Genomic DNA, 27,268 nt, shown 5'->3' with positions numbered 1-27,268 from the left:
CTGCAAGGGTTAACACAGGGGTGCCAGTAATAGAGACCAACTCCAGGCACCTTCTCCCAGTGCTCCCACTAGCACACAGGAGAGTCAAGCACGCATGAAGAAGGGCCACTGCTCCATGCTCCACAGGGATGGGTCACAATGCGTTGGGGACCATCCCATAGGCTTCGTACAGTGTGTCCAGCAGTTCCTGCTTTTCCTTCTCAGGTAAGAAGCTGGACTGAGCTGCGTTGATGTTCTGGGGAGGCGGAGGGGGAACACAAGGGAAACATTAAGACACATCAGACATGAACATGTGGTTGTGCACATCCCAACATCTGGCTCTGAGCAGCCACAGGCAAGGGAGAGTGTAAAGTTTCCACTCCAAGATTCATTTCCACAGCCTCATTTTAACAGGGCAACTGCTCTGCCCATCACTAGCAACAGCCCCAAGAGGAAGGAGGCAGGCACAAGTAAAGGTCTTTAAATACCGTGGAGTTCTTAGGATACGCACTTTAGACCCGCTCCTACACTCCCAGCTCCCCTTTGGTCAAGGGCCTCTCCCAGCACGGTGGTGGTGGCAGCCTAATGCACCACTGCTGGGACACAGGCTGGCTATGCAATTTAACCTGCTCATCCGCTTTGTGCGGAGACTTTTCTTCTATTACACAGGGACAACCTGTTTTTGCAAGAGGAGAGGACAGCTGGCAGCAGAACAGCTGTGGAACCAGGATCCCAGAGCTCAGAGCTGTCCTTGTTCCCCCTTCCAGACCCAGACAGCGATGTCTGTAGGAGAAAGGGACTTGTTCCTCCAGCCAGTGCTGAGAGCAGGACTGATGCTCTCCTGTAAAGTGCATCCTGCACTTCCCAATCCAAGCAAGCATCTCTGCAAGACACATAGGTGAAAGTGCCAAGCATGACTCTCACTGCAAACCAGGAAAGGTTTGCTTGGTAACCAGGTAAGTCAAACTCCCAACAACTATCCTGTCTTTCTGTCTTGGGTAAGTAATTAGAAAAATCAATGATTAAAGCTAGTTTTCAGGATGTAATCAAGACACATAAATGACTGTGTGCCATAAGTGAAACCAGCAGTCACCCTGTTTCCAGCTCAGTTGTTGCATACTCACGTTACACATGCAAAAACTGCAAGCACTTTTGTAGCTGCTGAAATCTTGCTAACTTTTGGGCCATGCCTTGAAATAACCCACATGTAATTCCAAATCCAGGATGAAAAAAAGCAACAGGCACCTTCCTTCCTGCTCAGATCTTCAGTGGACAATTTCCACTCTGACCTGTTCCCCATAAAGCCCAAAGCAGTCAGCCCAAGTGATGCAGCCCCTGCAGAGCCAACCCTGCACTCGGAAGCCCCGGCTCCCCACAGCGCTCCCAGCACCTGCCTCCAGCCAGCTCAGCAGCCCTCCTCAGCCTTGTGCTTGCAAGGCCAGTGCAGGATTTTCTGATTTCCATTGAAAACTCTTCAGCTTATAAAGAAAAGCAGCAGGTTGTTCTGGGCTGCACTGGGACATCAGCAGAGCATCCAGCTGAGGCCTACTTACCACTCTCTTGAACTCCTCTTCAGTGAATCCCATGTAGTCCTTCATTATGCTGTAATCCTTATCAATATTGGAGTTAAAGATGAGGGGGTCATCCGTGTTTATAGAATAGTTAGCACGATCCTTCTGAAATCTGCAAGGACATTAGGTTGAACCGGTGGGTAAAACACTGGATATGGCACTGGTCACGCACTTCTCAGGGTAAAATGCAGTAAAAGCAAAAGACCTTGCAGCTGTCCCTGCAGCTTGCATTGCTGGACACAAACACAAGGCTCGGCTTGTCTCACCACCACTCTGCAACAATCTGCTTTTCCAGTGGAGAGAGGAGCAGAGCATTGGGGTGTCTCTTGCTTAGAGGTTCAGCAACCTCAGCTCCCACCCACAAACTAGGGCTAACAGCCAGTGTGCAGCATCTCATTGCCCCACAGCTCAGAGCAGGGGCAGGAGGGACAGGACAGCCTCGCTGAGGGACCCCCGCACCTCCTCCAGCTGCACCAGGCCCCTCTGTGCCAAAGGGCGAGGAGATACCACATTTTCCTAAGTGGTTAGATGTGCATTACCTTTGTAAAGCAATAAAGCAGCTATAATCAACCCAAATCCTGGTTATTTAAGACTGCACATAATTGAGAAGTCTTACTGTGCTACTGGGTGTTTCCCAAAGTCCGGAAGACACGCTCCAGTGAGGTAACTGGACCAAGGGCAGACCTGTTTGGAGGAGTTAAACACAAAAAGCAATCAACCACACAGATCTGAACCCCAGCTGTGTACACAGATAGCTAAGCACACTGGTAAAGCCAGATACAGGTTTAGAGCTTTGTTCACAGCTACCCCTCAGCACTACTCCAATGGACTGGTGTATGTCCCAGGACACAGATACAAAGAGCCCACAGCCCGCATGACAGTGGCAGGAGCCAGTGGGATATTTCCCATGGCCAGTCAGCCACCAGTCATGTCTTGACCACAGTTAAGAAACCACTGGCGTTAAGTATATACATATATATTCCATATATAAGTTGGACACACCCATTCTGGGGAAAAGGCAAGGAAATCTACCATGCACAGTAGCTCCCAGGCACTTCCACCCTCCACCCAGACAGGCTGCAGTACAGCACCCCGCTTTGCAGAAGGAGAAGCCTGCAGGCTTGAGGTATATAAATTAGTGAGCAAGCTGCCCCAAATTTATCCTCAGCTAGAACAGAATCCATTTCTCTCTGCTACACACCTCCTGCAAGCTGCTGTGCTCGCAGCAAAAATCCCAAACAGCCAGGTGTCACCACCATTTTTGCTGTGGAGTTTTAGTGATCCAGGTTCAACGGCAACATGACTATACACATGGTCAGCACTCAGGTGTCCGGTCGTGTCCCTGGCTGTAGCACAGCCCAAGTGAGGGTTGATTTTCCACTTGGACAGCAGCTACCTGGCTGTCACCCTTCCACCACACATCCTTACCTCAAAATGCATCTTTGCTCTCAACAGCTCCTTGTAGAGCTCAGGGTCCTCCAGGACATGGTAGCCATGGCCAATGCGCTCAGCCTTCAGGAGGTAAACTGCCTAGAGAGCACAGGAAAGCCACGTACAGCCTCTGAGCAGCAGCTCTGCTCCTGCCTGCCCAGAGATCCCTGCCCCACCGTGGGTGCAGCCCATGCCACTGAGCCAGTTCCGGGGAGATCCTTCTCTGAGCCGTCAGGGCCAGATCTCTGCCTGGGTCCCCAGTGTTTGCTCTGCTATGAATACAGAGAGAATTTGGGCTCCTCCTTCCCTGGTGCAGGGGATGTGGGGGCACTTCCCACCCCTGCCCCTCCCTCTGCCCTGAGCCAGGAGCTCCTCATACCTCCTTGATCATGGCAGGCGGGCCAGCCTCCCCAGCATGGACAGTACGATGAATCCCACATCTTTCAGCTTCCTGCAAAGCAAGGGAGGACACACTCCTGTCCCATCACCCACAGCAAGGTCAGCAAACCCTGGGCCAGCAGTGCTCTTGGGGGCACAGCAAGCAACAGGGCTCTGCGTGAAGAGCCCCCAAGCCGTGAGCCCCACGCCCCAAGAGTTGCATGCTCTCTGCTGTAGCACAGGCTGCGAGAGAAGAGCTCGGTAATGCCAGAAGCAGAGAAACTTGGATAGCCTGGTTACCTTCCCCTGGAGCCCAGCCAGACTCCTCCAGGGTCATTTAATACTGGATGAGCTCACCACTGTCTCCTCTCCAGACAGCAGCAAGCTCGAAGCTCTCCTTCCTCCACCCACTTGCCCTTCTGCATGAACCTTGCAGCAATTCCCATCTTTGAAACTTCTACCTTTTTGGTCAGCTGCAGCCAAGTGGGAGAATTTAAAAGCTCCCAGGGCAGAGATGAAGTGATGCTCAGTTACTGAGCGCTTCCCTCCTGTAAGGGGCTGGGGGCAGAGGCAGTCCAGCCGGGAGGACTCTGTGGGTACAGCACTGGGGGCATTGCGAGATGCTCTCCATGGCCATCCCAAAAAAATCCTCTGCCAGAGCAGCCACAGACCACCTGGGCCTTGGGAAGCCATGCAGCCTCGAAGGAAGCCTGGTTCCTGCTTTGCTGGAGAAGGGCCACCCAGCTGCCGCTGGTGGGCAGACTGCAAGTGCCATCTCGCAGCAGATGCTCTTCCTGGGCACTCCTTCAGGGCTTTTCACTCATGATTTTCTTTTCAGTTACTTAATTTTCAGCTCCTCGTGTACTGCACACCCAGGCCCAGCGAAGGTCAGGTCAGGCTCTGCCTGGGATGTCTGCAGAAGAGCCCTGTGTGCATCGACCTGAAAGGCATTCTGTGCTCCCTACATTTAAATGAGTGTTGATTTTTCCAAAACAGCTGATTTTTGACACTTTTTAAAATAAAAAAATCCCTCTGGCTGAAGTACCACACCAAGAGAGACAGACTCACACCCACACAGAGATTTTCCATTTGTTCCCACACAGGATGAAGAGAAACCAGAAACACTCACACCCCCACTCCCAAGACAGGCATCGCTAACTATCCCAACAGGAGCTGGGGATACAAGCAGAGAGGTCAGGAAGAGCACATGAACCGGGACCCTTGCCCATTAACCCTCCTGGCTGCTGAAGCTTGAGCCCCTCCATCCAGGAGGGAACGCATGTCTAACATCCATCCATGGGCATATCTTCCCTGGAGTGCTTTAATCCCTTTTTCAACCCGTTTGTCCGAGGACACACAGTGCTTCCCTTGGCTTCTCCTCCAAGGATCCCTGCTTCCTTGGACATGGCGGCCCTAGGAGCCTTGGCTCTACACTTCCCAGTCCTCCTCCACAGCCAGCAGCCACAGTTGAGTTCTCGCTATTACCTGCTCCAGCAGCCCCAAGAGCTCCCAGGCAGAACATGCCTGCCCAAGGGACATCACAAGTCTCTCCAGTTTCCCTGGATGCTTTATGTACCCCACAGAGCGTAGCAGCAGTGTTTATGGGTATGTACTTCCCTGCCACGCAGGCCAAGAGGGGCCAATGCATAGGAGCAGGCATCTCAGAGCCTGAGCAAGCCCCCAGCACAGCGACAAGACACATCCTTCAGACAGAGGAGTTTGGACCTTGGTCCTGCTGGCACACCAGGGCATGATGAGACACACCTGCCTAACTTTATCAGTTAATAAAACCCCGTGCCTGCATCTCCGTTTATAACCACCTCAGTTCATACAGCGTGGTACAGCAGCACAGGCAGACCTCGTATCTGCTCCCACTGATGGGGGCAAAGACCCCGAGAAAGCCCAATGTTATTTCAGCCCTGAGCACTGCTTGCAAACCACCATCCTTTTTGGCAGTGATGGTGTACCTCCTCTCCCGCTGATGCAGGGGACCCCGAACTCCCACCAGCAAAGAAGAGCGAGGTGCGAAGCTTCCCCTTTGAGCTGCTGCAAAGCGCTCAGGTCTAGTGAGATTCTCTGATCCAGCTCCTGAAGCCATTCCAGCATTTGCATTTGAAATGATCAGATAAAAGCACTTCAAAGCTACAGCTTCTTCTCTGCTCCTCTGGAAAGGCCAGTCTCTTCCTGGAAAGGACTGGAAAGGCCACTCTTCCACCCTCAGCCGTGGTTTCACCAAGCCCCAGGAGCAGACCCCAGCTGACAGCAGCGGGGTGCTGCCGGGGGCGGGAAAACAGGCTCCATGTCACTCGCGTTGCACTCCATGCTACAGGGTAGCGTGCCAAACTCCAGCTCTAAGGCCATATTTAAGCGATGATGCCTGGCATTAACCATTTAGGAAATATAAATGAATACTTTTGCTATTTAACACAACATTTTTAATAGCTGCAATATAAGCTGTCCCAGCTGTTTGCAGTTTAAATAACATATTGCGTGTCCCCTCTTGCATGTCCCCTCAATATATGTTTCTCTTATCATTTATTTTAAGAAGCTTATTAAACAAACCTCGTAAGCCTTCTTATGCTCGGAGGAATTTTCCACCTTCAGAGACTCATCCCCAGCCAGGTCAATGGCCACCACAGAGTTGTTACGATACTTCTTGCAGAGCTCCACCACCTCTGGAGACCAGCCTGGAAGAGACAGCACCAGGGTTCAGGAGAAAGCACTAGTAAGAGTCATACCTTCAGCATTTTTCTAAACAAATCCTGGTCATATAACTAGAAGGCTAGATCTATTTTCTTTGGTCTTTCCTAAAATTTGACACTAAAAAAGAAAGCTAACAAACTCCTAGAAAGGTCTGCCATCTTCAGGCAAATAAAAGCTGCCAACTGATTAGTCCATTGTCAATCAAAGGGAAATCAAATGCATTTAGCAGCTATAAAGCTGTTCTCATCGTGTTTTTCTGCTCGCTTTCAGCAGGGATAAAAAAAGAAAAAGAAAGAAAACAGAAAAAACCCTCCAAACACAGTGGTGACTGCAGTTGGCCCAAAGTAAACTGAACTGCACGGCCCAGGTGCTGTAACATGGCACGTGGGAGAAATCCCTCAACTCACTCCTGAGCTTTCACCCCGTCCCAGGCTGGGCAAGGGCAGGGGAAGGGAAGAACTGGCCTGTCGGACGGAGGAGTTTGGCCTGTGTCATGGAGGAGTTTGGCTGTGTCATGGAGGAGTTTGGGCTGGGGGGCTCCTGTATGACAGTCAGCCCTGCCCTGTTGCGGAACATCCTCAACTCCCCCAGACAAGATGATGGATGCTACTCCTGGTGGGAAGGAGCTGGTCAGCCTCCTGGAAGGCTGACCTTTAACACTCGCAGAGTTTTATCTTTTTGGCAAACAGTGGCAACAAGTGGCAAACAACTACTTCAGAGCTATCCCTAACCAGGACAGAAGACAAGCTCTGAGAAAGGACATGCATCTACGAGCTCATATAGCACCTACCCTTACCAAAAAGGCCAAGAAACAGAGATAAACGGTAGTGTTAATAATTAACAGGCACCCGCTGTGTACATACAGTCCCAAAATCATATGAACACAGAAGAAAATGTGTGCACTTTCATCATCTTTTTTCATCAGTTTCCAACTCACTGGGTTAGAGCCATTATTTTATTAACAAGTTTCATACAAGCTAGTTCTGGCTGGCATCTCTGCCTTTCTCTCAACAGTTCATAAATTACACGGTGGCTTCTCACTGTGCAGCACGTCCCAAATGCAGCGCTCAAGACTCTCGTATCGAGCGCACCACTGGCTCTGGGTACAAATTGGTGCCCTGGGACATTGGCATGAGAATAGCAACTGAGTTGTTTGCAAGAGCAATCCCTCCTGCTGTGCAAGCCAATGCTGCATATGCCCTTGGGTGCTCCCGCCACCTTCTGCCTTTACTACTTGTGTGTTGGCAGGGACTGTAACTGCAGACAAGTGTGATGCTGCCTTACAGCTTTCCAGTTTCTCCAAAGAAAAAAGTTTTCTTCCTAGAAACCAGAAATTTAAGGGTCAAGTTTTCAAAGTACTGTTTGGGGTTGATTGTGCAGGCAGGAAAAAAAAATTACTCAAATCTCCCAGTTTCCAAGAATATAATTTTTCACATTTCTAGACACAAATTAACCGTGTACCCATTAGCAAAAATCTCTCCACCATCTACCCTACTAAGCCTACATATCTCAGAACAGTTTTATGAAGATATTCGTAACAAAGCCTTCACACAGAACAGGTACTGTCATACAACCTTGCTCTGACTGCATATTTCCCTAGAGGAAGATGCTCACAGAACTCAGCAGCCCAGTGAAACAGTGGAAATTGCTTTTTCTTCCTATTCTAGGCCACAGCACCTGTTACCGATGAGGTTCAGAGCTGTTCATTTTATAAAAAACTTCCTATATATGTGACTTAAGTATATTTTACTTGTGTTTTCAGCTTAAACCAGCAGAGTCTGCAGCCAGCGGATTCTCTGGCTACCCATGGTCCAGGCTAACAAAGGAGTACGCTGCTGTAGCAGCATGACCATGAGAAGGAAAATGAGATCTCACGCTTGGTCCTCCTCCCGTGACCGCTCACTCTCAGAACCACCAGATGGTCATGGCAGATGCAACCACTCACTGTGGCAATGGCTTCAGCTGGCCCAAGGAGAGCTCCAGCCTTTGGGCAAGCATTGGAACAGGCTGCCCAGAGAGGTGGTGGAGTCACCATCCCTGGAAGAGTTCAAAAAAATGGGCAGATGTGGCACTTTGGGACATGGTTTAGTGGGCATGGTGGTGTTGGGTTGATGATTGGAATGATGATCTTAGAGGTCCTTTCCAATCTTAATGATTCCTAGTTTTTACTTTCATTATAAATGATCCAGCCACCAAGCCAGGAGGCGTGGGGTTGCTACTCTCCCCTTAATTGGTTTAGTGGTGGACTTGGTAATGTCAGGTTAATGGTTGGACTGGATGATCTTAAAGGTCTTTTCCAACCTAAACGATTCTATGATTCTATGAAGTACGAAGCTATGAGCAGAAATCACACCTCCCCCAGGGAAGGACAGAAGAGCCCATTCTTTCTCTCTGTTAAGACCTTTCAGATACTGGCTGTACCCACAGACCCCCACTCTTGCATCCAGCAGACCCTTTCCCCATAGTAAAGGGAGCAGAGGACCCCCACCAAGAAAAAAACTCCTCCTCCTCAGCACTGTCTGGTCCTGCATTGGACCCAGGGCCACAGGACCGGGGCTTTCCCTGCATTTCTGCAGGGACCTGAACCCAGGGGACGTCACCCCCCGCCACGCGTCACGGAAGGGGAGCAGAGCAGCAGGGGAGCTGCAATACATTACTTGGCATATGGCGCATGCAGCATAGAATAGACCTGGCTTTGATGCGGAAATCCCTTTCTCCATCCTGTAGTCCCTGATTTACGAGGTTAACGACTTCATCTGGAGTGAGGTCTCCCCTGCAGGGAAGCAAAGCCATCAGCAAGAGGTTGGACACCCACCAGGGAGGCAAGCAGGAGCCACAGGTTCAGTCCAGCATCCCCACAGGACAACCCACGCAAAACCCAGACTCCCGGGGTCCCACTCACCTTAACATCCAGAGGAGCACGATGAGACTGCCCAGAGCTGAAGAACACCTTTTACACCCATGCCATGCCCAGATTTACAAGATGTTGGGCACTTTTTTTTGTGCATGCAAAGTTAGCAAGATTTAGAAAAGCCTTGGGGAACTGAATGCCAATCCTGCCTGAGCAGAGGAGCCCGCTCTTTGCCAGAGCATCTCATTAGGGCACACAACTGCCTGCAGCTGGGCAGGAACAAGCATGGAAGCTCAACGCCCATCACAGCATATTTTGCAAGGGGCCACAGAGCTCAGCATTGACTTAATCAGAGGGATTGGATCACCAGCCCCCTACAACATTACCCATCATCTCTGCCAGCTCAAAAATCACATTTTGTGGGCAGGCAGTCCACATCTGAACACTGGTTTCCCTTGCACAGAGACTAGCCCCAGCCGGAAGTTTAAGCACAGCTGCTCTACACATGCAGAATTAGGTGCCCAAAGCAAGGGACGTTAAAACGTAGTAGCACGCAGAGATATTGTAAGAGGAAAAATCCTATCGATGGGGAAGAGAGGTGGAAGAGTGCTGGCGCTCACTGCGTTGGAAGAGAGAGGAGGTTTGGTTACACCAGATTTTGAACACACACTGGATTCTTCATGCCCAACCGGCCACCCACCAGCTCCCCGGCATGGCAGGATCACTCACTCAGTTTGGCCCCAGGGGATGGGATCTACGCGGCAATTGGCCAGGAGGTGAGGGCTGTACCGGACCTCCACATAGATGACGCCTTCTTTTGCTTTTGTTTCCACGAGCTCATAGGCAATCCTCCTCACCGCCTCGCGGTCACCCCTGCAGGGATGGCAGTGGGACTCATCACCAGGACTTGTCATCCTTGGGGCACACTGAGGACAGGCAAGGTGACCCTCAAGGCTGAGCAACGTTAGCCGAGCGGTCCTGCCAAGGGTGGAGGGGGAAGAAGCAAAAAGTGGGGTACTTACGCAATGGCAGGCATGTAGTGATTAAACTTCTCTAGAAATTGGGTAAGTGTCAGTGGTGTTTTGTAGCTGACATGCTTCAGGAGGTCATCAACAGTGCTGCCGGGAAGAGGAACCCCTCTTTTCCTGTGAACGAAGCCACATGTTACTGATGGAGAAGGCTACTGCATTTTTAATCAGTCCATTTCATACAGCAATCGCGTCCCGAGCTGGCAGCATTAACCTCCATTCCTTCGCAGAAAAGATATGGCACACGTTGTCCTTCCAAAATCTCCCTGCAGATGCAGCCCTGAATCTCAGCCGGAAGGCAATCCAAAATACAGGCAAAGCACAAACAAATCGAAATACAAGCCCAGACTGACCCAGCAGGAACACAGCCAAAGCACATTTTAAGCTTAAGAAGTTCATCTAAAGGGGCTCTCGATCATTTCTTAGCACCTCCTAATCCTAGTGGCAGAATTGCCAAAATTCTTTTAAAAAGTTAGTTTCCATGCTCAAAGGCTTGAAAAATCGCGGACACACTCCCAAGCACAGAATCATGCAGGCAGAAGTGTCGTGGCTCATGGGTTTAATGCCAGCAGCTCCTGTGAGCGAGATGGTTCCCAAGCCAAATATTGTGGTGGCATCTCCTCTGATGGGGACACCTCCCACACAAAAGCAAACAGCAGTCCCAACAACCATTCTCACCAAAGGGATGGAGATGGTAAAGCCCATCTAAACTCTTCCAAGAGGAGAGAACCTGTTTGTCCCTGAAGCACCTGGAGTCCCAGGTGGGTGGAGGTGTCCCCAGTGGGGTGACAGTGAGGCTCGAGGGGACTGCCAGCCAAGGATGCTGCATGCCTCCTAGGCAGGCTTTGTCACTCTGCCCATGAATGCAAGCCTAAACTAGGAATAATAACTAGATATTTGTTTTTAATCCTCTTTCCTGCCACAATGAATTACAGCCAACTGATGGATGTCTCCGCTAATAGAGACAAAACACCACAGACAGCTTCAGTGTCCTGATGCCAGCAGTTGTCCCAATAAGCAATCTGCAAGGAAGCAGCCCAGAGGACCCAACCCCGCTCCTGGGAGCAGTAAACATTGCTCATTCCCTGCTCAGGAAGGAAGGAAACCAGCCTCATGCTCAGCCTTCACATGCAATCTGCACAGATTAAGTTGCTGGCACTCGGCAAGGGACATTCACCACTGCCAAGGCATCAGTTTTCCTCCCTGCCTTTCCCTTTCCATGACACTGACACATCAGTCTCTGCTCCAAGAACCACCCTGTGTCTTCCTCCACCTGCCCAGGGAAAGTTTCCCACAGCAAAGCAATTTCCCTGACCACCTGCGCACACTTCCCAAAGGATTGCCTCTGTGCAGCCAGCAGCAACAGCACTTTGGGATGATCCATAGCGCAGAGATGCTGGAGCCAGGTCTCTGGCTGAGGGGGTCTGGTGGATCTTGCCACCAGGGCTTTGGGAGCTGCTGCTGCCCCACCCAACCTGCCTGGTAGCTAGGAACCTTCCCACAGCAAAGCTGCCCCAGGGGAACATGCTCATGCCCACCGGCACCTCTGCATCCTGCCCAGAGCTACCTCCACCCATGGGCAGCACCACACACACTGTCCCACCACAGAGAGGGCACCTCTCCTGGGAACACCCAATCCCATGAGGGGTCTGCCATGGCTCTAAACCCTTTGGCTGGGCAGGAGGGATGCAAAGCCTGACCCAGACCTTGCAGAATTGGAGCTAAAGCTTCTAAAAATGGCAGAGTTCAGCCACTGCCCAAGGGAGCTTGTACAAGCCAGTAGCTTTGGGTTGTTTGTATGTGGTCAGCCACCACCTGGCAAATTTATTTCCAGCTCTTTACCTTTAAAAATAGACCACAAGCAGCTTTCTGGGTTCAGGGCGAGGTTATTAAGGAAGTCCCCCACAGCCTCCTACACTGCCCCATTGCTTTTGCATTTATGTGAGTGCTAGTTTTAGAGCCCATAAATAGCACAGCCTTGCTCCACCCGAGGGCTGGCAGCCCCGGGGGATGCCAGGGCTGTTTAAAAATAAGAGGGAACTCAGCACACACTACAGCAACGGAGGTTTCTACCCTAAGCAAGAGAGAGGCACAGATCCTCAGATGGCTGGAGTCCCCTAGGCTTCAGGGCTCCTCCAACCCTCCTGGGGGACTACACCGGCATTTGTCCTTTGCTGGCAGCAGAGACCCAGCAGAGACCCAGGGAGTCAGCACTGACTCTTCTGTCCATCAGGACTTGTATTCCAGCCCTGCAGCCCACAGTGGCACAGGCAGAGCCAGCAGGAACCCCGACTCAGCTCACTGTGACAATATCCTGCAACAAATTAGATGGATATGTCTGATACACCTTCTTTACTCTGACTGTACTGCAAAATGTATGGCTGCTCCCTGTGCAAAAAAGCTGCTTTAGAGAGAGTATTTCCCTCTAGGATCGCATTGCCTTGGAGTCTGCTGGGCTTACAGGATGCCAGAGCCACTTCCCATCCTCCTCAGAACTGATTTCCTCCCCAGAGTACCAGAATTGCGCCTCAGAGCTGTCTCCTGAAATCTTTAAGATTGCAACTTTCTTGATCTGAGGGTACCTGCTAGTCTCCATTAGCTTTTTGAGCAGTGATAGCTGGAAGAAGTCTTAAGTTTATTTTGCTTACAACTGTGGAGCCAGGTCCTCGCACCAGTTAATCATTCACCCTGGTGCTTCCTGCACAAGCTACGCTGAAGCAAGAAGATGCACGTGCGCTCTGTCAAGAAAACCACCTCTCCAAGTCACTGCCAAGTGGTTTCCTGGGTCACCCTCACACAAGCACGACTCCTCGACTGCTAGCACCAGGCAGACAGTCTGGGGTTCAAAGGCACACAGCAGCAGGGCAGGGAGGAGCACCCAAGCTGGTTTTTCCTCCCAAGACTGTGGCGTGGCAGCACCACTGAGAAGACACTCCCAGCCTGCTTTCATTTAACTTGCTTTTGCAATTAGGAATGTGGAAAAAACAAGAATACACTGACACTGCCATTTCCCAGGTATGCTTCAAAAGCAGACAGCTCTGTTTATGAGACACCTTCTGTACTTTTCTCACAGTGGCTCCTCTTAGCTTGCCTGGCTCTCAGGACCGATGACCACTTCGCTCATGCTTCTGCTACCAGTGCAGCCCCACTGCAACATCGCCTTTTGGGATGTGCTCAATATCCTCACACTGTGCAGCCAGAGAACCCGTCTGCGCAGAGATGAGACCAGCACCAGCCAGGTTTGCTGCCTGCACAGCAAGGGAGAGAGCTTTCCCAGCTTGCCAGCACCAGCTCTTCTATCAGAGAACTGGACAAGCAGAAGGCATGGGAGTAGGGACTGATGCTTTTGGACTGCAGCTCCCAGAGCTTTCTTCCCCCTACAACTCACCTGCCAAAGTGCAAGATGGTTTCTGGTCTAATGGCTCCATCCAGGTGGACATGAAGTTCGACCTGCAATAAGATAAAGAGAAGTTAGTGAGGTACTCTTAGAGGTCCAGCAAAAGTTTAGAGATAAAGCAGCCAGTGCTAACACAGGTATAAATGCAGCTAACACAGGGACAAACTGAAAGCACAAAAACATTTTTTAAAACACCATCATTATAAATCTTATTTTTTAATATCTAAATATTGTCTAAATATTTTCTTATTGCTGCTGCAGCTCACACATTTAATGGATGTTTAGAAATTTATTCCATTTCCAGTAATCTTCAGGAACTGCCCTATCCTTATTTAGCTTCCATGGTTTGGAGTTTGGGAAGAGTGAAAAAAACAAACCCCAAACACCTTGCCAGCTTGCTCCTTCCTGAAGTCACAGACACCCAAGCATCAATTAATTTGCTTAGAGTCATTACACAAAAATGTTGACTTCACTTCCAAGAATCAGCTCTTGATATATTGTTAATTACTTGGTATTATCAGAGCATACGGGCTTTCTAATCCTACACATGGAGTCAGTCCCATGGTATGAGGTGCTGTAAAAAATAAAAAGAACAAGAGCTGCCCCGTAGAACTAACAAGGTGGTTTCAAAATAAAACACTTAAATTTTGACTCATTAAAAATTGGACAGTCACTCAGATCTCTTCACTCTAAAACCCTGTTTCCTGATTATTGCTGAAAATTGGATTTTGGAGAAAGAGCCCCAGAAAAGCAAAAGCAAGCTTTTTCCATTAAGCAGCTGGGGCTTTTGGAGGAACATGACAAATGTAATTTGGAAGTCGAACTGGGAAGGAAAATATTAGCTGTAAAATGTTTCAGCTAGATCTTCGTATTTCCAGAATTGTTTTCTTTTAAGCAGTGGAACAGCCTACAAAATACGTATTTAATTTTTTTAATAAGCAGGAACTTAATACACAAAGTTCTTGTTAGTTACAACACTGTGCAACTTTTCCTGTGCAGATGATTGCTGCAGGATGCTGAGGGTACTAATTGTGTAGGATTCAGAAGAGGACTGGATATTTGCACGGATAACTAAACTGCCCAGAGTTACTAATTAAAACACACAAATCCTCTGGCGTCAGGGTATGCAAACAACACTATGCGGAGCTGGAAGAAAAATGAGTAAGTGGTCCCTACAAGCAGGGCAATGCATAACTGTCCACCTCAAGATCCTTTTGCTCTCCTCTGAAGCATCTGCAAGCAGCTGATGTGAGCTCAACACCGCTGGTCCAGCTCCCGATGCAGGGCTGGCAATGCCCATCTCTGGGACAAGCGCTGATGCCCACGAGTGCGCTATCATCCCCACCACCTCCCAAAGCCCTAGACGCCTGCCACGCAGGTATGGACACCCATCTTCTGACTCACAGTCAAGGTTTTCATTGACTGCTTCTGCTGCAAAAGACCATCATTGCTGAGGTGGGACAGGGCTTGGGTTCGGGCCACCTGCATAGGATGGCCATGAAGCTAGCACTGAAATGTGCACTGGTGGGATGCAAAATGCAGGTGACAGGCCCAGGGCAGCTTGAGCTACTGACCATGCACCATTGCAATCAGCTGGCCCAGGGGTCATGAATATCCCCACAGACACCACTGCAGGCAGGCTGTAAAAAGATATCCCTGTCACTTCTCCTACCCTTAAGACACGATCTGAATCTACAGTGATGAAGATTTTAAAAGGGCAAAACCTGATCTTTCCCCCAACCTCGAGTTATGCAATCCTGCTTATGAGGACTAAATGTCCTGAGAAGCAGCCGACAAAATAACAGACTACAGACATGATCTGCATCACCAGATGTGAACGCCTGGCACATTTTCCACTCTTGAGCTCCGATTCCTATTTCAAAACCATGCAGGCTCCATTCCTTGAGGTTTTCAACAGCCCTTGTGACCTTCTGATGGAGTTACAGGCTTGAAGCTTGGTCATGCTGGATAGAAAAACCAAGCAACCCAAACCTACTGAGGTCTTCTCACTCCAAACATCTCTCAAGCATTTCCTGCAAGAACATCCCAAAATTTCCATCAATGCAAAAGTGAATTCAGTGGTGTCCTTCATCCATGCAAGCTACCTCCTTCTGCCACTACTGCAGGTGAGATGCTTGTAAAGCAGCAAGGTTCCTCTCCAACACCAGCAACAGGCTCTTCCTCCCCTGCCATGGATTTCTTTGGGTCTGGAGAGACAAGAAAATCTTCTGCAATGCTGCTCAATCCAAAAAGTTGCGGGGTTCCTCAAGATCAGTGCTTGGGGGGAGGGGGGGTGTTTTCTGCAGCTGAGAATTAATCTATGCTGTTTAGATTACCGAAGGACATCCAAGTGAAGAAGTAAAGGTGTGCCTACAACAGTCTCCACCAAAAGCCGGCCCTAGATAAGGATGCAATCAGCAGAGGCACAACCGAGCAGCTCAGCTCCCCCAGGCACTTTGCTTGCAAACCCTGCAGGTTTGCAGGTCTGTGGGAGGCTGCTTGCTGCAGATTACACTTCAGCTCTCTTCCTGCGTGTTTGTTTTGAGTAAACAAAGCAAAAGACTTTTCCAGATACAAGCAGGTGACATGACCTTGCTTTAAGTCAAGGAAAGTACCCAGATAAAGATGAAAGAGTTTTCTCCGAACTGTGGCTCCAGGAGACGATGCCTGAGCAAGCAGAAATAAGGTGAACACAGGAGCCCAGCACCTCTTCCAGGGCTCTGCTCCTAAGCACACAGAGGTCCACACACACGTAGTCTCCCACCCCAAGCCCTCTGGTTTATTTGGAGAGGAAGCCTGTGCACACAGATTAAATAGGGATCTCGACACTCAGTCCAGGACCCCAACGCCACCACAGGCTGCACCAGCACTGGAGCCTTCAGCCATGCCAGGACTAGCAATGCCTTCCTTTCTCACAGCAAACCTGGATGTGGTAACGTATGTTCTGATGAAGAATGAGAAAGCAGCAGAGCTCTCAAATGCTTTCCTGGGGCAGGAACAGTGCTCTTGCCCCAGCTGCAGCAACGACCCTCAGGACCACCTCTGGAGGGGGCTCAGCACGGTGTAGCCACCTGCCCTTCTGCACCTCCACAGCGCTGCAGCTGAGAGGACATTCACTGACTGCTGGCCAGTGCATCGAAAACACATAGTGCAATCCAATAAAATCCTCAGAGTTTTACTAAAGAGTTGTTGAAAGCTAGAGGGATGAGTTCAAAAGACACAAACGGCCCTAAATTGTGCATCCTCAGCACAGAAAACCCCCAGCAAGGCTGTCAGAGCAAACCGAGCGCTTTCCATTTTTATGCAAAAAAAGTTTTAGCTCAACCACAGCACATAACTTGATAGTGCAGATATCAGCAAGTCGGTTCAGACTTAAAAAAAGGAGAAGTTTTAAGAGCTCTGGCTTGACTTTTCTCTTCCAAAAATACTGTAATGTTTCCTTTGAAACTTAATAAGCTTCAAAAATAAATTCAAACACAAAATTAGATACTGCAAACAAGTATGTTCCGTCCTGTCATGGTTTAGCCCCAGTCAGCAACCAAGCACCACCCAGCCGCTCACTCACCCTCCCCCCCTGCCCCGTGGGATGGGGGAAAGAATCAGAACAGCAAAAGAAAGAAAACTCATGGGTTGAGATAAGAACAGTTTAATAATTGAAATAAAACAATAATAGTGGTAAAAATTGTAATGAAAAGGAGAACAACTTGGGGGGGGGGGGGGGGGGGGGGAGAGAAACAAAACCCAGGAAAACCAAGTGATGCAACCTCTCACCACCCACTGACCGACACCCAGCCCATCCCCGAGCAGCGATCGCTGTCCCCCAGCCAGCTCCCCCCAGTTTCTATACTGAGCATGACGCCATATGGTATGGGATAGCCCTTGGGCCAGTTTGGGTCAGCTGGCCTGGCTGTGCCCCCTCCCAGCTTCTTGGACACCTGGCAGAGCACGGGAAGCTGAAAAAAATCCTTGACTAGCATAAGCAGTACTTAGCAACAACTAAAACATCGGTGTGTTATCAGTATTATTCTCATACTAAATCCAAAACACAGCACTATGCCAGCTACTAGGAAGAAAATTAACTCTATCCCAGCCGAAACCAGAACATGTTCAAAGATCAAGTCTGATTATTTGTAATTTAGTGAAATTACAAGGAAAAAGTTAACCAAACTTTCCAAATATTTTCAGCTACAGTCAACCCAACAGAATTTCTCTATTACTCTACGGTTTGCTTCAGCAGACCATGGCAGAGCACTTAACTGCTCAGTTCGCCTGTTATGTGGCATAAAAAGTACCATCCAAGCTAAGGCACCTGAGGGAATTTCTGTATTAGGTGGTTTTAGCATCTTTTTTAAAAAAATACACAATGAACAAAGTCAGCCCTAACACCACAGTAAAAGTAACACCAACCTCATCTTTTATTTTGATGGTTTCCAGCAGATGTTAATAGATAAACCAGGCAGCTGCTAAAGTTGCATTATTTTAAAACCCTTAGCAGTGACTTTGCCCAGGATTATTTACCAGCACATTAAAAGGTGGTAATTTAAAGTTCACTCTGTTGATCTCAATAACTGAAAAGCGAAGTAATTACAGCTGTCATTTGTCAACTGTTAGACACACGTGGCAAGAAAATGTTAATAGAGAGCAAAATTCAACAAGAGATAAGACAAACGCCAAACACAGCAAAAAGAATGAACAGTGTTCCCTGAACACTGGTTTTATGAAAGCATGCTGTCAGGAGCAAAGTTATCCTCATCACAAACTCACCACAAACACCCATTTAGAAGCAATAGGTGAGAGTGGATCAGTGGATCAAGACCCACCCAGGATGCCCTGGTGCATCACCCTCCTGCAGGGACAGCTCCCACGGGGTGGCAGGGCCACGTCCCTCCCTGAGCCGTCACAAACCTCGCACCCGCAAGGTGTGGAACAAGGCAACGCTTCGGAGCGATAAACAGAGTCCCGGTACTTCGAGCAGCACCAAGCCAGCCTCTTACTGCCATCACGTTTGACAAGTGGAGCCGGGAAGGTTATCTGAGAGTGTGCCTGCAGAGCATTACTGAAGGTATGAATATGCACATCAGTGCGTAAGGTACGGCTGAGCTCAGTGCAGCCTCGGCGGCACCAGGCTCTGACCCGTGCCAAGCCGGTCAGGTTGTGCATGAGAAGCGGATAAGCCGAAGAAAACACCATCCTTAGCACACCCCCATGCACTTGCACTCCCCACAATAAGGATCACCTTTTGAAAGGTTTTTTTTTTTTTGGTTTTAAGTTTTGCACCCAAGGCAAATACCTGTACTATCGGCTCAGCACAGATGGGCAGGTCTATCTCAAGCAGGGGGAGGCTGCAGTGTTACGGGGAGCAGAGCAGGATGCCCACCCAACCCCCCCCGGGTACAGCCAGCGCTCTGGAGCAGAGCGGGCACCTTTGGTGCCATCTGGATTTGGTCAGCAGGCACTGTCCTAACCATTGACGGGGACGCACGCAGTTACCGACAGTTCTGGCCATCTCTTCCAATTCCCAGATACAAAGGACACATCGGAGACAACTGCCTCCCTTTGGATAGGGACAGGATCTGAAATGCCGTGACAGTGGGCCCCGGGAGGGCTTGCGGGAACACCTGCCCAATGCGACCTGAGCTCAGTTTGGGAGCAAGCATCCAGCGGCAGAGCTACACCAGCTGCTGGGAGGGAACGGGCCTGACCCCAAAAGCCCCCGTTCCCATCCTGCTCCCTGCAATGCAGCTCAAGGCACATGGGAGCCGCAGGAGAGGAGAGCCACATGTCCCACAGCCCCTGAGCTGGGGCTGGCCTGTGGGGAGAGGAGCCAGCAGCGAGCGAGGACACCGCCTCCACTCTGGTTGTGGAGCGGAGAGGGAAGAGGCTGATGGTTGGCATCCAAGGAACTGCAGTCTTTTCCGCTCTTTTATGGCCTACAATAAGCAGGGTTCAAAGTTGCCCTCCAGCAGCCCCAGCAGGTCCCTGTTCATCAGCTGCAGTAGCGGGGAGTCAGCGAGTTCCTGAAAAACACGGAGGCAGCCCCAGCCCCGCGTTCAGCCAGGGCTCAAAGCTGCTCCAGTTACCAGAAACATCTCTAAAACACAAAACTGATCGTTTCCAATGGCAGAGGGTCCAGGCAAATGAATAGGGCTCATTAACTGACTTCAGACCCATTTTTTTTTTCCCAAGCCTGACTTAGCAGGTTCACAGGACTGAAAGGGACTGCCTGACTCAGGAAAACCAGTCTCATAATCGCTGGCAACCAGACAACAGAAGCCTGATCTTAGCGGTCAAACCCTGCATGGTTTTTCCTAGGTCACTCCCTTCAGCATCGCACTCTCCCACACACTGGAAAAGTAGGAAGAAACACAAGTGAAAGAAGAACTTAACTTGCTTCTCTCAGCTGAACGTTTAAAATCACTGGGGTGAACCAACAGCTTTTGTTCTTAGTGGACATCAGTTGTTCTTAGCCAACACCTCCCAAAATTGAAGTAGCTTTACAAAGGCTTTAACCATTAGGAGACATCAATGCTCTCTGGATTTCAGTATTAAGGTTTGCCTGCTATTGCATGGGTCACCTTCCCCAAGAGGGAAACCTCATGCAGCGATGGAACAAAGCACGAATCAGACCCATGCACACAGGCTTTTCCAAGTATGCTAGACATTTCTGGTGCGAGCCCAAACTGAGAGACAAATGGTTTGGGAGCGGTAGGAGATACAAACAGCGACAAAAGAAAAACCTTTTGGGTTTTAGGAGGCAATCTTCTTCCCCAGGAAAGCCACATGCAGTTACCACCACTCAGGTTCTCCCAGAGCCGGACCACCACAACCCTCACATCACTTTTCTTGGTCTCCTCTGCCCCAGCCCCACCAAGAGCCCAACCCCACCTGGCAGTCAGTGCCAGAACCTGAAGGCAGCCAGGCAGAGAAAGCCTGCTCCCCATACACCAGCTTAGCCAGGCCTCAACCCAAGAGCTGAGCTGTCCTGCAGCAAAGGCAGCACTCTGTCATCAGATACAGGGTTATCACTAAACAAATCTGTTTCATCTTCTTCCTTTGCAACTTCTTTTATAATCTGATTAATGTTACTGTGTGATCCTACTTGAGATGTATTTATACATGGTGAGAGCAAAAGACTGGAACACCATCTGACAGCAGTGACCAAGGTGGTATCTCAGGTATCTGAGGAATAACTGAACTAAATGTTTAAAAGGAAAAAAACACCACCAAAAAAAAAACCCCACCCACCAAAAAATAACACAAGAAAACTAAACCCCCAAATGAAACAAAGAAAAAAAAGAGAGAGAGAGAAAATGTTTGTTTTAGTAGACGAGGCAACAGTTGGAGTGCTGGACGCTTCAGGGCTCCCCCGTCCCCAGCCAGGCTACCAGCGCACCTCCAGCCCGGAGGAGCAGAGAGGCCCTGGCTGGGCACCGGGATGTCCGGTGGCGGGGAGCCGGGAGCGGCACCGCTGCGGCGGCGGGGGGTGCGGGATGGCCGGAACACGCGGGGCAGCTCCCGCCTGTCCCCGCGGGGAGCAGCGGGCCGGGGCAGCGCAGCCGCCGGCCGGTACCGCCGAGCGGCACCCCAGGGCACACCCTCACGGCTCGCCGCCGCGCCCCGGGCAATGCCCCCGCTGCCACCCCGCTGCACGCCGCCTCAGCACCGGGGCACGGCCCGGCTCCCACCCCCGCTGCACGTCCCCGTTCTCACCCCGGCGCACGCTCCGGCCCCAACGCCGGTGCACGGCGCCTCATCCCCGGTGGAGGTCCCGGTTTTCACCCCCAGCGCACGTCCCGGTTCCCAGCCCCGGTGCACGCCCCGCTCCCAGCCCAGCGTCTCCGGCAGCGCCGCCGCCCCACCTTGGGGTCCCCGAAGACGCACAGCCCCCGCTCCATGCTGCTGCTGCTGCTGCCGCCGCCGCCGCCGCCGCTCCGCGCCCCCCGCCCCGCCCCGCCCCCTGCCGGGCCAGCCCCGCCCCGCCCCGCCCCGCCCCGGTATCGCGGCCGCCACCGCGGCCTCGCGGCGGGCAGCGCTGCTCCCGCGCCCCCAGCCCCGAAGCCCCGCCCGGTGGTGTCCCCCCCGCTCGCGTTTCCTTCGGGGGCCGAGAGCCCCGGCGCAGTCCTTCGTCCTCCGATAACATCGAGGGAAAATACAGCACGATAAAGGAACGGCTCAGCTCGGAGAACTGGAATGGGATCTCCAGCTTTGACTGCAGGCTTAAGCCAATGCAAAAATTTTTTTTTTTTTTTTCACTTAAAAAGGACTTTAATTGCTCAGCTTAGGAGCAGTCATCCCTCACCCCCTTTCCTGCTTACAAAGCTGCTGCTCAGTGACTCACTTGTTTTGTCTGATGGCTTTTCGGACCGGTTTGGTCCATCATACACCTGCATTCAGCTCCTGCAAACTCACTCAGGGTTTCATTTCTTATTTTTAGTGACCTGGCCATATTTTACTCTGCTCCTCTGCCTCCTGTCTTCCTCTCCCATAGGTGACGCACAGAGCAGCCCACGTCGCTGAGGGACAGTGGGGCAGAAAGTCCTGCTCCTCCCCACTGAGCATGGCTTCTGTGGCACGGGGGGAAAGCAGAACTTTCAGCCGCTCCAGTCTTGAAGCACCCACAAAGTTGCACCCATTTAGCTAAAGGCAAATCTGCAAGGTGGAACCACTCCCCAGAGTGAGCTTTGAGGAACATTCCTTGGGTCCTCATGCAGCCTGGGTGAGATGAGATCCCAGCTGCTCAGAAGGCACTGAGCGGGCAGCTGATGTTTCCAAAATCACTGCAGAGCCAAGGACCACAGTTTTTTTTCTGCATGACTGGAGTTTACCTGCCTGGGTGAGGCCATCCCCAGACCACCGGCCAGGTCTGCGGGGAGCCTTGGAGATGAAAACCACTGTATCAATGTAAAATACTATTATTACTTGGTCTGGCATGTAAGCAGAGAAAGCACTGGGGGCTGTAGGCGTGAACACTACCACAAATAGTTGGAAAACAAACTTTCCTCTTCTCTTTCCCCAGCTGTGTTTACACCAGAGGGTCACTGTTTGTGGAAGCTGGCAGCAGGGGATTAGCTATGCTGAAGTCCTGCCTGCGGGGTCAGGGAGCGCTGCGCACTCCTCCAGCCCTGCTCTGTCACAGCCACGCTGCTGCCCCAGCAAGGTCACATGAAGCAGCCCAAGGGAGCGAGCAGCCCTGAAGGTGGGGGCTGCAACCTGCTGCTAGGCACTGCTTAGTAAATGCAGAACATGCTGCACACTCGTTGTGCCATAGGGAAATATCACCAGCATCCCTTGTCACTCCTCCCCAGCTTTGCCATGAGAGCAGTGATGGAATTTCTGCCCCAAAGCCAAGTAGACATTGAGAAAACAGCAGTTTTTCAGCTTGAATCTCAAGATTGTCTGGGTAAGTGCGCTGCAGCTGAGCCTGTGGGAAAAGCACAAGGCTTGGCTGGGGAGGAAAGTTCATCAACATGTTCTCTTTTATTAAGCACCACCTTTCAGAGATGCCCTGACTGCATCCCTGCTGTAGAGGTGAAAGCACATTAGCCACAGTTAACTGGCAAAAATAGTCTTTACAAAATAGTGACTGGCAGGGGAAAGCAACTGTTAGCTGCCAAGCACAGTGCCAGCACCGCTCAGGGCTTTCAGGAGCCTGTGGGATGGAGCAGCGCTGTGCCAGGCCCATGGGAAACCGGTGGGAATAAGCAGCAGGTATTTTCTGCACTAAAACTTGTGATTTCTGGAGTCAGCAAAATGTGACATTGCTCCAGGCTCCCAAAGTTTTGCAAGCGCTGATTTGGGTAAAACTTCCCTGGGTGTGCACAGAGGGTCTCAGCAGAAATAAAATGCTTGAGTGTGCAAATTAGCAACTGGGTGCAAAGCTGTCCCTGGGAAAGGTGAGCTCTGGCTCACATGGACAATTTCACCTCCACATCACAGGCTTTTTCAGCAGCCGCTTGAAAAACATCTATCTTGCCTGAAGAATGTGCCGCAGCACCACATGCTTGAGGTCTGACTTCTGCTTCAGAGCAGCTATAGCATAAATAGTCCCCATGTGAATACATGGTGCTGTCTAGTAGTCTTCTGTGGGCACAGCCTTGCTCGATGTGTCACCTACGCCGGGAGGACAGAGGTCACTTAGAGCCTTTATTTGAGATTAAAAGAAATTACAAGGTAAAAATAGGACATGGGTAATTTTCTGCTGGGAGAAGGGTTGTTAGCGAAGGTCAGAAAGAGGCAAATGAAGCTGAACTGGCGCCATCGACTGGGAACGGTGCAGTAAGGGGTTTTTGATGGTTTTTTTCTGCTTAGCAAATACATGTGTGCTGCAGACTCAGCTTTTTCCAGGAGTGTCAACACCAGGACCGCAAAGCGCGTTCATTACACGCAACTGTGTTGCAGTGCCTTATAAATAAGGCTTGGGGTTGGGCTGATTTTAATTGACCTGACCCTGATCCACTTTATCCATCTTTACCACTGGCTTAATTGGGTGGTCGCAAGAACTGCTGTACTGTTGATATTCAACGAATGTTTTCCTACAGAGAACACCACATGTCTCTGCAGCCAGGAGGCTCAAGAAGAACAAGAGTCTGTTATTTAATGGTTGATGGTGACTTCCCACCTGGGAAGCCAGAGGGGCTCAGACAGGGACCTCTGTTCCACCCAAACCCTTCCTTAGACGTTTGTGTCATACCTCATTTGCTTTCCCTTCCATTTTGGTCATACCTTTAAATTTACATGTAAAGACAGACAGCCCTGTGCTGGGTTCAGCTTCGAGGATCAGTGCTTTTGAAGTGGAGAAGAGACCAAACCCCTCTGTCCCTTCAGCATGACAGATGGTCTTGCTGTCAGGAATAGAAAGCAAACCACAGCTTGGGGGAAAAACACAGTTACAAAGGTCCCCAGTGTGATTTTGCTCACTCGGTTCACATCGCTGCCCAAGTTCAGAGCCTCTCCTGGCCTCTGCAACCAGCAGGAGAGGCAGTCCCAGGCAGGAGGATGCACATCTGGGCAGGTGCAGGAGCACCAGTTCTGCTGCTTCCCCAGGGCTACTGGAGTGAAGGATCTGTGCACACTCTAACAGGGCTGTGAGGTGCAAGAGGCACCCCAGGCTGCATTACTGCCCGTGAAAGCCACCACAGGCTAGCAGGGAGGGTAAGACGGACAGGGACACATCTCATGCTTGGAGTGGTCTGGCCAAGCACAAGGCACCACATAAAGATGCTCTGGAGCCATCCCTGGGGAGAGGGACTGCTCATCTGCACAGCCTGCCTACCGCTCTGGTCTCTGCTGTTGCTTGTTTAGCTTTTGTACTTTTAGGAAAAACCCAGGCAGCAAAGTAGGGGTAAAACTGATCTTGGAAGACATTCCAATGCTTATTTCCAAGGGGTTATATTAAAACCGGCTCCCTTTCTCTTGCCCCCACAGGTTAAGACCAGCTGTCTGTCAGGGTTACCGACACCCACAAATAACTTTCCAAAAATACTAAAAAGTGTGCTTATGCTGGGCCTAGATTTTCAAGGAAAAAAGCACTTCTCTGATTGGTTTTGGGTGGGTTTTTTTTAACCAGATACCAAAGCGTGTTACACTACAGCCCATTGTAAGTAGCTAAGAGCAGAAAAAGTGTTTAGATTTATTCTACCACTAAGGGATTATAAATGCTGATGTCCTGTATCACACAACATACTGCTATACTGGTCATTTTTGCAAAAGTGGATACTCTCAGCCCAAACACCCATTGCTTCTGCAAAATTTTTGTTTTTGAGACAAAGCCCTAACTTATCTCAGCATTTTCCATTTAACTTCTGCAGCTTCCCCGCAGGGCAGGGAAAAACTCTGCCCCAAGGCAAGCCATCTCCAGTGCCCATGCTAGAGTCACTGGTGGGGACTCAGTTGCATCCTGCTTGGATCCTGAGGGGATCATGGGACCCTGTGGTCAATGGGAAAGGCAAAAATGCAGCTGAGGAGCCACTCTGCTCCCCAAAGGGATTTCATTTCCCCTCTGCTCTCAAAGGAGCTGGAAGCAGACCCAACACTGGCCTCTGAAAGCAGAATAATCTCCTGCACTGCACCACAGTCCCAGGCAGGCTTTCCCCCAGCTCTCCATCAGCCGGGAGTGGGTGACAGGCATTTCCTAAGGATATTCATGCAACTGCAGCCCCAAGAGCATTAGGGTGCCACCAAGCAGCCCCTCAGAGGGCTGATGGCTACCTGGGTACACCCGAGAGCTGCCACTGGGCAGACCTTGCTGGGAGCTCCTGCCTGGCACTGCTCCCAAGGAAACCACAACCCTCACACCACTAAATGCAACATTAGCCTGAAAATAGAAAGACCTATTAACCTCCACAGTGGACCTCCCCCCCCCCCCCCCACCCCAAGATGTACCCTAGGGTACAGGTGAAGCTATCCTGTAAACAGGTCGCATTTTCCCATTTCAGGGCATTTTTGAGCAGCACAGAAATGCACATCTGGCTGATGACAACATGCCCAGCACAGGTGCCCAGGCACACGGGCACATCCTGGGATGCAGCCACCAGCAGAGCCACATGGGCTGCTGCAAGCCTGCCATGCTGATCCCCTAATCGGATTAAGACTGTAACACGGAGGGCCAATTCGTACCTAGCATCAGGCCATGCTAATGTATTTCAATCTATTCTGAATATCATCTGGACCAGAAGGGATTCTTGAATTGAGCTATGAGGACATGAGGCTGCTCCAGGGCCCATAGGACATTGGTATAGCACAGCTTTAAAGGTGATAGAGCAGAGAAGAGGCAAAGAAACACAGTGCTACTGCTTTGGGTTGGGAAAAAGAGCAGTGGTCTGGATCTGGCAGCGTTTCAGACCTGGAAATGCCTCAGAAGCCCACCCTGGAAGCTGTGAGTTACCCAAGGGTAAAAGCAGCCCCATTCTCACCCAGCTCTTCAGATCACAGGGTGCCGATGGACCCAGTGCCCGCAGGCAAGAAAAGCACACAATCCCCACAGCGCGGGGCAGCTTCACCTTGGCAGGAGCACCACCCTTCCCTCTGCCTTACCCGCTTTGTCAGCCTGTTTCACGGTATTAAAATCAAGTGTACAAGTTCAAGACCAAGGGTAATACTACCACAAATGGAAGCAGGGTTCACGTTGCCATGCCATGGAGGTCAGGGGCAGACAACTCACCTCCTACTAGGCCCTTGGGCTCCAGCTGCCCTTTGATTCCTCCTGTGGGTAAAGAGAAGGAGCCAGCTCCATCCTGTGGAAAGATGTGGCCCTGTCCCTCTTGTGCCAGCGCTGTCAAGAGAAGGAGCTGAGAAAAGTCTGAACCAGCTGCAGCAGCTAAGACAGAAGCCTCACTGGGATGTGACCTCTTCTCTTAAGGCCAATATCATTATCAGCCAAGATCATCCTGAGGAGGTCAGGAGATAAGGGGGTGGGTGGGTACAAGGCTTTGCTGGCTGAGCATGCTGGAAGAAACCCACTACCTTCACCACAATGGATGGTGCCTCAGGCATTGGAAGAAGACTTTGCTGCCAGGGAATTACTGAACCTGATGCTACTTGCAGGACTGGAGCCACCTTCCCACCAGTAGCTGGCTGTGATGATGAGATGTTCCCTGCTCCTGCCCTGGTGCCTGGGTCAGTGCCCAGAGACCTCCACCATGTGGGACAGGACACCCTCTGGGTGCCTGCGCCCCAGGGGACCCCAACCCAGGCACACACCAGTCCCTCCCTGCCCTGCCCTGATTTTCACAAAGGGAAACCCAGAGAGAAGAGTGGAATGTGAACCAGGCATGCTCCAGCAGGTCCCAGTGGGTGCCCACACCACACTGGGTCAGGTCCCAGTGCAGCTCTGTCCAATTCCCAGCAATAAGGAGGTAGGTTCATTGCCAGGGCACATTCCTCTGTTATATCATTCCTTAAATAAACACATCCCCTATTGAATGCACTGGAT

The 27,268-nt window shown here is 50.8% G+C and overlaps 1 protein-coding gene across 1 annotated transcript; it reads right to left on the bottom strand.

Moving 5' to 3' along the window:
- Window positions 1–133: 133 nt before the first annotated feature.
- Window positions 134–21,233, bottom strand: ADA (adenosine deaminase). Its single transcript, XM_075721367.1, has 11 exons — window positions 21,198–21,233; window positions 13,330–13,391; window positions 9,936–10,058; window positions 9,643–9,786; window positions 8,720–8,835; window positions 5,922–6,046; window positions 3,361–3,432; window positions 2,979–3,080; window positions 2,167–2,234; window positions 1,533–1,662; window positions 134–235 (listed from the first exon to the last, which is right to left on the bottom strand). Exons 1-11 carry the CDS (start codon window positions 21,231–21,233, stop codon window positions 134–136), a joined length of 1,080 nt encoding a protein of 359 aa, XP_075577482.1.
- Between the last annotated feature and the right edge of the window lie 6,035 nt (window positions 21,234–27,268).

Source organism: Pelecanus crispus, chromosome 14 (assembly GCF_030463565.1).
Source record: "Pelecanus crispus isolate bPelCri1 chromosome 14, bPelCri1.pri, whole genome shotgun sequence".
Classification (NCBI taxonomy): Eukaryota; Metazoa; Chordata; class Aves; order Pelecaniformes; family Pelecanidae; genus Pelecanus; species Pelecanus crispus.
Note: the sequence above shows the minus strand (reverse complement) of the source record. Positions and strands in the feature narration are given on the sequence as shown.

Bases quoted from the DNA above. Each gene is read 5' to 3' on its own strand.
- ADA (XM_075721367.1), bottom strand. From the start codon at position 21,233: ATGGAGCGGGGGCTGTGCGTCTTCGGGGACCCCAAG. The intron at 10,059-13,329 runs GTGAGTTGTAGG...CTTCGTTCACAG, and splicing joins ACCATCTTGCACTTTGGCAG to GAAAAGAGGGGTTCCTCTTC. The intron at 236-1,532 runs GTAAGTAGGCCT...CCGCCTCCCCAG, and splicing joins AAGAGGAGTTCAAGAGAGTG to AACATCAACGCAGCTCAGTC.